Source organism: Silurus aristotelis, assembly GCF_946808225.1.
Source record: "Silurus aristotelis genome assembly, chromosome: 21".
NCBI lineage: Eukaryota > Metazoa > Chordata > Actinopteri > Siluriformes > Siluridae > Silurus > Silurus aristotelis.
The window spans coordinates 6,360,722-6,371,845 of NC_139594.1; the positions used below are offsets into that span (position 1 = coordinate 6,360,722).

The 11,124-nt window shown below is 38.0% G+C and overlaps 1 protein-coding gene and 1 long non-coding RNA gene across 2 annotated transcripts; one reads left to right on the plus strand and one right to left on the minus strand.

Annotated features, from left to right (window-relative positions):
* The first annotated feature begins 478 nt into the window (after positions 1 to 478).
* Positions 479 to 6,274, plus strand: ubald1b (UBA-like domain containing 1b). The gene is made up of 3 exons (XM_083524655.1): positions 479 to 702; positions 1,042 to 1,095; positions 5,408 to 6,274. The coding sequence occupies exons 1-3, from the start codon at positions 595 to 597 to the stop codon at positions 5,669 to 5,671; spliced, it is 426 nt and encodes a 141-aa protein (XP_083380781.1). The 5' UTR covers positions 479 to 594; the 3' UTR covers positions 5,672 to 6,274.
* LOC310717025 lies at positions 5,838 to 9,071 on the minus strand. Its single transcript, XR_014530731.1, has 2 exons — positions 6,686 to 9,071; positions 5,838 to 6,652 (listed from the first exon to the last, which is right to left on the minus strand). It is a non-coding gene; the product is annotated as an uncharacterized lncRNA (long non-coding RNA).
* Between the last annotated feature and the right edge of the window lie 2,053 nt (positions 9,072 to 11,124).

Genomic DNA, 11,124 nt, shown 5'->3' on the forward strand with positions numbered 1-11,124 from the left:
GATATACAATACTGCTGCTATTATAAGTACTACAACTACTACTAATGATAATAATAATAATGATAATAATAATAATAATAATAATACTGTTTATTGCTAGTACTGCCAGTAAAGATGGTAGTAGCAGTAATATTAATAGTAGTAGTACTAAAAGTATAATACAGTATACTACTATAACTATTACCACTACTACAACTACTATCACTAAAACAATCTACTATTAATTGTTATTGTAACAGTATAATCAATAGTAGATTTATTAATAGTACTATACTAATATTAATAATACGATTTATCACTAGTAAAGGTAGTAGTAGCAGTAGTATGAATGGTAGTAGCAAATAATAGTATATTAACAATTCTACGATTACTACAATATTATTAGTATTATAAATACTAATATTACTACTATAATATAATTTGTAAGTTTTTCATTGTTGTTATTGTTTAACTGTTATTGTTTTGACCCCCAGGCTGCTTTAAAGTCCACTGCGGCGGTTTTTTGCGGACCTGGCAACCCCGAGGAAGAGCATGACTGAGTACGTCGAGTTTGAAGGAGTCCAGAGAGGAACAGAAATAAACTAGTTTAGTAGCATGGACGAACTGAAGCACCAGGTTATGATCAACCAGTTCGTTCTGATCGCAGGCTGTGCGGCGGACCAGGCCAAACAGCTTCTCCAGGCAGCACACTGGCAGTTCGAGGTGGGTCTGAATGTTTGTTTACTAACTGTCCTGTAATCTACACCAGTGGTGGGAAGGAGATCGAGCTAGTTACAACTTCTACCACTCATTCTCCATCTCCTGCTGTCCACCCAAGATCCTTTAGATCCTTCTGTATGGTTAGAAGTGTAATCTCGGACGTGTTCTAGATTATAATCTCGAGAATGTTCAAATGAAAAAGTCTTCAAAAGAATGAAAGCAGATTACAAAAGTGTACACGATCTAGTGTGTGTGTGTGTGTGTGTGTGTGTGTGTGTGTGTGTGTGTTTGTGTGTGTGTTGATCAATTTCAAGATGTTGAAATCTTTGTGTTGTTTTCTAGACTGCCCTTAGCTCCTTTTTTCAGGAAGCAAATATTCCCTACAGCCATCAAATGGTGAGTTTTTATAAACAACAACAACAACAAAACAAAAACAGTAACAATGCTTCTTTTCTCCCTTTCTTTTCTTTTTCTTTTTTCTTTTGTTTGTTTGTAAATACTTCTGGTTTTATTTTAGTGAATTCTGCCAGGAGTCAAAAAAACATATCTCCATGACAGAGATTTTGAATCAAATGTTTGTAAATACATCTCAGTTATCTCTGTGTGTGTGTGTGTGTGTGTGTGTGTGTGTGTGTGGAGAGGAGGAGGAGGAGGAGGATGAGGGTGACTCCAGGCAAATGAGAGAACATGTTGATCCTGATTGTTCTGGACACCGGCTTCACAAAAGTTATATAAAGGCAGAATACGACACTGTTTTTTTAATCACAATACTTCTAGACCGAGAGTTTGTTATATATTCCCTTAAATCCAATGGAAATAATGTTTATCTTGTAAGCACACGTTCAGCAGAACGTACAATGGAGATATTACTACTCTCTTCGTCCGATCCGTCATCATTTTCTGTCGACTTCCTGTCCTGTGCTCTCAGCTCCAAACACCACGCTTATCTCTGAAACAGTGGCGTCATTTTTGTGGCTGATTTAACTGATTAGCATGTCTTATATACATATATATATATATGTTTTTTTCCTCCTCTAAGTAGATTGTGAGAATATTTGGGGAACAAATCGCAGCCAGCCCTGTGTCCTGTGGCTCAGAACAGAGCAGTGATAAATCAGCTTGGGGTTTTCCCCCCCTGCCCTGACCCAGCATGGGAAACGAGTCGAGCAGAAGCTTTTTCTGAAATCTGCTGAAAGAAGGATCCGCGTGACTCGGGAGCGGAAGGCAGAGAGAAGTCGCGGTCTCAAATAGCACAGCGTTCGCCTTCTAGAGAGGCCCTCTTTTAGAGCGAGGGTGTTGCCTAAGTTGTCTTCCATATGCCGTCATTCACAGTAGATTGAACACGCTTTGTTTTGTGTTTCTGCGTTTCTGTTTGTGAATGAAAGGCCGAGGATAATGTCTGAATGAGTAGACTTAATATATTACACTTGTTTTACCTCATTATAGACTCTTTATTGTCTTGCACTTTGCTCTAGAGTTCTTTGCCCTGTGTGTTAGTTTGTCCCTGTTTGCAAATTAGCTTCGTTGACTAGTGTCTTGTCATCTAACACCTTTTAGTTTCAGGTAGCAAAGTATATACAGTGAGGAAAATAAGTATTTGAACACCCTGCTATTTTGCAAGTTCTCCCACTTAGAAATCATGGAGGGGTCTGAAATTGTCATCGTAGGTGCATATCCACCGTGAGAGACATAATCTAATAAAAAAATCCAGAAATCACAATGTATGATTTTTTTTAACTATTTATTTGTATGATACAGCTGCAAATAAGTATTTGAACACCTAAAAAAAGTCAATGTTAATATTTGGTACAGTAGCCTTTGTTTGCAATTACAGAGGTCAAACGTTTCCTGTAGTTTTTCACCAGGTTTGCACACACTGCAGGAGGGATTTTGGCCCACTCCTCCACACAGATCTTCTCCAGATCAGTCAGGTTTCTGGCCTGTCGCTGAGAAACACGGAGTTTGAGCTCCCTCCAAAGATTCTCTATTGGGTTTAGGTCTGAATACTGGCTAGGCCACGCCAGAATCTTGATATGCTTCTTACAGAGCCACTCCTTGGTTATCCTGGCTGTGTGCTTCGGGTCATTGTCATGTTGGAAGACCCAGCCTCGACCCATCTTCAATGCTCTAACTGAGGGAAGGAGGTTGTTCCCCAAAATCTCGCAATGCATGGCCCTGGTCATCCTCTCCTTAATACAGTGCAGTCGCCCTGTCCCATGTGCAGAAAAACACCCCCAAAGCATGATGCTACCACCCCCATGCTTCACAGTAGTTATGGTGTTCTTGGGATGGTACTCATCATTCTTCTTCCTCCAAACACGTTTAGTGGAATTATGACCCAAAAGTTCTATTTTGGTCTCATCTGACCACATGACTTTCTCCCATGACTCCTCTGGATCATCCAAATGGTCATTGGCAAACTTAAGACGTGCCTGGACATGTGCTGGTTTAAGCAGGGGAACCTTCCGTGCCATGCATGATTTCAAACCATGACGTCTTAGTGTATTACCAACAGTAACCTTGGAAATGGTGGTCCCAGCTCTTTTCAGGTCATTGACCAGCTCCTCCTGTGTAGTTCTGGGCTGATTTCTCACCTTCCTTAGGATCATTGAGACCCCACGAGGTGAGATCTTGCAGCCCCAGTCCGAGGGAGATTGACAGTCATGTTTAGCTTCTTCCATTTTCTAATGATTGCTCCAACAGTGGACCTTTTTTTACCAAGCTGCTTGGCAATTTCCCCGTGGCCCTTTCCAGCCTTGTGGAGGTGTACAATTTTGTCTCTAGTGTCTTTGGACAGCTCTTTGGTCTTGGCCAATTTGGTCTTGGATTCTTACTGAGTGTATGGGGTGGACAGGTGTCTTTATGCAGCTAACAACCTCAAACAGGTGCATCTAATTTAGGATAATAAATGTAGTGAAGGTGGACATTTTAAAGGCAGACTAACAGGTCTTTAAGGGTCAGAATTCTAGCTGATAGACAGTTGTTCAAATACTTATTTGCAGCTGTATCATACAAATAAATAGTTTAAAAATCATATATTGTGATTTCTGAATTGTTTTTTTTAGATTATGTCTCTCACAGTGGACATGCACCTACGATGACAATTTCAGACCCCTCCATGATTTCTAAGTGGGAGAACTTGCAAAATAGCAGCGTGTTCAAATACTTATTTTCCTCACTGTATATATATATATATATATATATATATATATATATATATATATATATATATATATATATATATATATATATATATATATAGTGTTTGAAATTGTTTGATATTCATGAGAGCCAAGTATTTGCCATTTTCAATATATATATATATATATATATATATATATATATATATATATATATATATATATATATATATATATATATATATATATATATATATTGTTTGTGTGTGTGTGTTTGGTGTGTGTGTGTGTGTGTGTGTGTGTGTGTGTGTGTGTGTGTGTGTGTGTGTGTGTGTGTGTGTGTGTGTGTGTGTGTGTGAAAACATGTTGGGCCTCGTTTTGTCAAGCTTGATATGACCGGATTTGTGCGTAAACTGTGATTTGGTATTCATGAAAAACCTGGAAATTTAGACAAAAACAATGTTTGCATCTTATTTGTGCTCCTGAGTGGGTAAAAAATCTTCTTCTTTCGGCTTCTTCCATTAGGGGTCACCACAGCCGACCATCCGTCTCCATACCCCCCTGTTTTTTACATCTGCCTCTTTCAACCCAACTACCTGCATGTCTTCCTTCACCACCTCCATAAACCTCCTCCCTGGCCTCCCTCTTTTCCTCCTTTCTTAAATTCATTTTTTGACCAGTTTAAACTACATTTGCATTTAGCATGTCCATGGCCGGAGCGAAAAAGCCTTATAAAAGAGCTTTAGAGTCTCACGTTAAAAATAGTTCACTAGCTCAAATACTAAAAGCACCATTTAGAACATTATTGCCAAAACCAATTATTTTATATTGTCTTATTTTATTATTATTTTTATACATTTACTCCTACTGCTAATACTACTATTACTACTACTACTACTACTACTATCTCTAGTAATAGATCTAGTACTGATGAAAGTAGTAGCAAAAGTACTACGACTAGCTGTAGTCTAATCCTAATGCTAGTTCACTAGGTCAGCGACTAAGGGCACCACTGAGACATATTACCAAAACCAATTATTTCATATAATTGCCATTAATTAATATATTTATAAATTTACTACTACTGCTTATAATATTGCCATTACTACTACTACTATTCCTAGTACTAGAATTAGTACTAATGGCACCATTGAGAACCTTTTTTTGCCAAAACCAATTATTTAAAATGATTGTCAATAAGTAATATATTTATATATTTAAAATAGGGAAATGAGCCAACCCAAAAATGAAAACAAATAAAAATCATTCAGTTATGACAAAATAAATGTTGGCGTATAAACAGATATGTTTTGTGTACTTTTGTCTGCACCACTACATGAAAATGAGAGAATGAAATGTATCAGGAAAGCGTTTTCCACTTGACAGGTCATAAAAACAAACAAAAACAAAGACAAAGGTGTTTTTTTTTTCGTTTGTATATCCAGTGGAAAAATGTGCTTTTGTCTGCTGCGACAATTTTACACACAACTGTACTCTAAGATAAAAGATGTGTTTATGTGGCTGTTCCAATTCCATGTCTAACTCCATCTCTCTTCTAATTCCACCAGATGTGCACGCCTGCCAACACCCCAGCGACGCCCCCCAACTTCCCAGACGCTCTAGCCATGTTCTCCCATCTTCGAGCCTCAGAGAGTATCGGTGCCAGTCCCATTGCTTCTATGGCTACCTCTCCTCCACCCTACATTAACTGGGCTGTTGGTCCCACACCCCCTTCCAGCCAGCAGGGGCTTTGGGCAGCTGCTCAGCTTCCTTCTCACACCGCAGTTAGCCAGCAGGCAGCCTCTGAGCAGCCCATGGAGGCCGAGAGATGAGACAAAAACTCTGCGTAGGATGAGAAGCGACACCACAGAGTGAAAGCACCTAAAGTGGATAAAGCACTGAAAGACTGAGAAACATGAGCAATCAAGACTGAGCATGTGTTCTCATTTAAGAGACAGAAACGAGATCGTCACTGTTTTTTTGTTTTTTTTAATTAATATATAATTTTTTTAATCCAGTGACCTTCTGGATGTAATGTGTACTCAGACCTCAAGGTGCATGTGTGTATGGGTTTATTAGTTTCTTTTTCATTGTTCACAGTGGAGCTTAGTCGGCAAACAGTCAACCCCCCCCCCCTCCCCTCCCATCACACAGTGTTTGCAATGAAATGTTTATAATATTATCATACTTTGTTTTTCTAAATATTTGATAGCAGTGTTTGTCGTTTGCATTTCCAAAATTCGACTTGATGATAGTACACCTGGTATAAAAGGCTGTACAATACTGGCTAATTGATTGATTGACAAATTACCAATATATTTTTGGTCAATATATATGGAGATTACAAATATTTACTGTTTATCTTTTTTGATCATTTGAAATAAAAAGGCTTTTCTTTTGCACCCCCAAAAAATAAACGCAAGTAGCTAACGTAAGCTCATTTCGCTTATTTGACCGAACTCTACCTAAGCGCACAAACATCACAGTTATGTTTAATTCACTGCGGAGGAATTGTAAGTAAAAAAAACAATTACATTTGTAGCCCTACCAGGCTGATTTAGCATAGTTTTTTTATTTATTTGACTTACAGTTTGTTTAAATCACCAAGTGAGGCTTTCATGAGAAAAGCCTGCTTTCTCCACTGTTCTAGGGCTGAGATCATGTCTTAGTTCAGCATGAGTTCATGGGCCATAATGTCTGCTAGGAGATTAGCCAGATCATGAATGGTTTGTGCATATAAGAGCTTGATGTGGCAGTTTCCATATACGTCTCAGGAACGCTCAATGCACACTGAAGGAGGATACAAGGTGGGACTGATTTTGAATTCCTGCCTTTCAAAAGCAAACCACAAAGTCTTAGTTCTGGGTTCCATATGGGCATGGAATTAACGTTGCTCATCATGATGGACATGACAGCCTCAATATGTGATAAGCAGTGACAGACAGTGGGCTCTTGCGTAGATGTACATGCATGTTGAATACTCTTGGTATACTGGTATGCCCAATAGAGCTGTGCGCATGACCTTTCCTGCATAGGTATCAAGCAACACATATTTCATGCAGATTCGAATAGAGTTTGCACTCACTACTATTTTGACACTACCCTCAATTCAGCATCTGTTAAATGGATTCCATCTGAAGATTCAAATTAGATGCTAATTTAGCTTGTGTACAAAAACGATGCTGTATTTGTCCCGGAAAAATGACTGCTTGGATAAATAGGTACAACATATCAAATTTGCTCCTATGTGATAACTAATTGCTTTTTTTAACACTTTGTGTGGTTTTGTTTGAAAATTATAAAAATGAAAAAAGAACAAAAGAAAAGAGGCTTTTACTTGGCAGATGTTCGTTACATCTGTGTGAAATACTTTCTTCCCATATCCCAATGATGTCAAGTAAATTGCAGGGTCAGCCGTGATACAGCGCCCCCTGGAGCAGATAGGGTTAATGGCCTTGCTCATGGGCCCAAGCATGGCAGCTTGGTAATGCTAGGGCTTGAACCCCTGACCTTCTGATCAGTAAACCAGAGCCTTAAACACTGAGCTCCCAAATTAGCCTTTGCAAGGTAACTTTACATCGCTGAGGATATAGGCCTTATAGGAAATCATGTTACCCTACATCTACATCTATCTGTTTTTTTTTTTTTTTTATATATAGAAAGGCCTATTGATTGATAGACTGGCATTCTTATACTTGCCCATTTAAGCCAGTGGGCAGCAGGAACAAGCTTAAGGGAATAAGTAAGCCTGGTGAGGAACAGGAAGCTTTTATGGCTTGATTTTGTCTCACAAAGTGTTTGGGCACTGGGATCTACCCGCAGTAGTTCATTCTCTGCTTAAAAAAAAAAAAAAAAGCAACAGATCTTTTAGTCTAGAATCAGAGAAACAGCCACTTTCCTTCTTCCTGGATCAGGAATGTTGTAAGGAATGTGCATCTATCTTGTAAATTGGGCTGACTTTTTGCATTAGATGTAAACGATAATTAGCATTGACATTTATGGCATTACATACACGGATACCATTATGAGTTGAGGGTTAAGGGTTTTGCTCAAGGGCCCAGCAGGGGCAATACAGCATTTTATCCACTTAACTACCACCTCCTTGTTTGTACTTCAATTACTGTATTTTTCTGTAGTATACATTGTGGTTGTTTTTAATTATGAAGCGTCATGATGGTGCTTTGTGTCCCAACTTACAGGATCAGTGTGGGACAGTCAATGTAGACTCCTGCTAGGAACCCTGAATCAGGAATGAGATTTTGATCAGCTCTATCACAGGAAATGGCTAACAAAATATATGACACAGTGTCACAAGGTCTCACCAGGATGTCAGCAGTGCATTTGCATCAGGGTATTTGCACCATCAGCACAACACAGACAACAGTGGCAGGCATGTGGCCTATAGGCAAATGTGTTTTTTACTTGTCATATTAGCTATGGTGTGTGTACTGCGGTGTAACAGATGGTCTAAAGCCTGCTTTAGGGTTCTAAGTGAAGTTCCTACACTCTTTAGTTCTACCTCTGCTTTAGTTGAACCATGTGTGGCCATTGGTTGTCTGTAAATGTTGTCTGTAAAACTTTTTTTTTTTTTTTTTTTTGCTCTGCTGTTGATTGTTGGTGACTTAGAGCCAAAGCTAAGCAATGCAGGAGGTCACATGGTTTTGTCATTTGGCAAAATAAGAATGACGTGCGGCAAACCAAACACCCCCCCCAGCACACACACACTTAATTGCAGATAGTAAGCCTCCATTTGTGATTTACATAATCTTTTTATTGAAGTGTTTTGGCAAAAGATTAGACAAAAAATATCAAAACTATCTATTTTATGATGGTAATGAAAACCTTTACCTTTGTCCAAAACCAGAGTTTAACTCAGTTTTAAGAACCAAGGTACAGAAATTAAATACGTTTGGCTTGTTTGGGTAATTTTTTTATATTAAGGAATTATAATGGTGACTGCTTTGATCTTTGTATGATCCACATACAGAGAAAATCTGAAAAACTATTTGACATGTATATGATTAGCTTGTGAATGTTTGAAAAACAACTCAAACCTGTATACAACCTTCTATACAAAACCCTATATAAAGTACACTGCATATGTATGAGGTGTAAATCAGAAATATCAAACTATCACATTGTCAGAAGATCTTGGTTTTCATGTGCATACAGAGAAGATATCTGAACTCTCCCATCCCTGTTCTTTTAGATCCAGAGACTTTCTTTCTAAGATAATTTTCCCCTCTGGCATTTTTACAGGATGTGATATGAATTCCAGATGGTGGCTACAGAACTGGCTGCCAGAAGTGTTATTGGTCCAGAGCTGGATAATTTCTTTCCTCAACTATATGTAAAGTGGGAAACAATCGATCCATGGAGTATTAACATATACATAGTATTAGGTTTAGTTTCTGTGATGTCTTTGCTTTACCAAATATCATAGCAATGATACCTGATAATACTACAGAATAATTCTCTAATGTCTACACTACTTTATACCTACAGTATTGTGAAAAAGGCACATTTAAGGAAATTCTGTGTAGGTATAATGATTACAGTGAGTGAAATGTGAAATGAAATGTATATCTTTGATTTGCCTTGTGTTAAAAATTAAATACATTTGAATTAATTAGGGAGACTAAGGAAACTGGAGGGCCAGGCTGGGGCTAGGCTTGGGCCAGGCTGATGTGGAGATAATAGCAAATTGGTTATGGCATAACTGCCACTGTTGGGCTTTTGAGAAAGGCTCTTAATGCTCAGCTGCTCAGAGTAAGTTGCTCTGGATAAAGGCATCTGCCAAATGCCGTAAATGCTTTGTTATATGAAAATGACAAATTTTCATTAAAAAAAAAAAAAAACACAAACACACAAACACACAGTCAAACCCCAATAAGTTGCGGATCGGAAAATTCACGGGTTGTATACATTTTACACTAGTACGTTTAGAAAGTGACATAATGTCTATATGAATTATAGACACTAAAACACTAAAAATAACTCAACATACAATCATTATTGTCAAAATGACTAGCAACAAGTGAGTACACACCAAGAGATAACATCGTACGTCGTGCAACCATGCAAAGCCACATGTTCGATTTATCATGTTCATGTTTTTGTCTGCTTGACAGGACCATACAAATTTGTGTATCTTGTATTAGAGCAGTTAAAATTTGATAAAAAAAATAAAAGGGAGAGCTACTGAAGACCTTTTTTTTTACTCTGTGGTGGTCTGACATCGTCTTATGGTGTGGTCTACTGTTGCAGCAGCATCTCTACTGCAGACAGGAAGAGACTGGACAAGCTGATCAGGAAGACCATCTCAGTCCTGGGGAATCCCCTGGACACTGTACAGGAGGTGGGAGAAAGGAGCATGGTAGCTAAACTATCATCATTAATGGAGAACGACTCTCACCCCCTGTATGAAAGTTTAATCTCCGAGCAGCTTCTTTAGTGATAGACTGTTACACCCTAAGTGTGTGAAGGAGCGATACAGATGGTCTTTTCTCCCTGCTGCAATTAGACTTTACAATCAGAGCTGCTCCCAGTAAACCAGTTACCAAAATACTGTTATTACTGTTTAACTGAGCAATAATAACAATAACAAAGTTTTTAATGCAAAAATGTGCAATAACTATAATTTAAAACCGTGCAATATTACCTATGTGCAATATGTTTGATAGCGTAATTTCTTATTGGTGGTCTCCTTTGCTTCTTTGGTATTTATACATTGTGTTGTATATACTGTATTATGTTTCTACTTTTTTTATATATACTCATATACTTTTAATATGAGTTACATGGTGTTGAAGTATGGAAAAGAAGCCATGTTGGTTCATTAGGCTTATCGACTGCTTGCACAAGTCAGAAATGATAGCTCAGTGGGTAAGGTGTTAGTTTACCGATCAAAGGAGAGACTTTTATTTTTTTATTTTAAAAATCCAACAGTTTGTCTACTTTGTGACATTAAACTGTAAATCTATTTGTTAATTGAAGAGACCTGTTAAAATGATTTCCTTATTTCTTTGTCTTTTGTCAAAGACTTGTTTGGCCTAATTTACATATGAGTTACATGGTGTTAATGGATTGAATAGGAGCCATGTTGGTTCTTTAGGCTTATTGACTGCTTGCACAAGTCATAAGTGATAGCTCAGTGGGTAATGTGTTGGTTTACCAAGCGGTAGGTCCCCACAAGGTTGTTGGTTCTCGCCCCGCCATTGCAAAGGAGAGGTTTTTATATTTTTATTTTAAAATCCAACAGTTTGTCTACTTTGTGACATTAAAC

Excerpts from the sequence above, each read along its gene's own strand:
- ubald1b (XM_083524655.1), top strand. The coding sequence starts at position 595 with ATGGACGAACTGAAGCACCAGGTTATGATCAACCAGTTCGTTCTGATC. Across the intron at positions 703-1,041 it reads CAGCACACTGGCAGTTCGAG|ACTGCCCTTAGCTCCTTTTT; the intron begins GTGGGTCTGAAT and ends GTTGTTTTCTAG. Across the intron at positions 1,096-5,407 it reads TTCCCTACAGCCATCAAATG|ATGTGCACGCCTGCCAACAC; the intron begins GTGAGTTTTTAT and ends TAATTCCACCAG.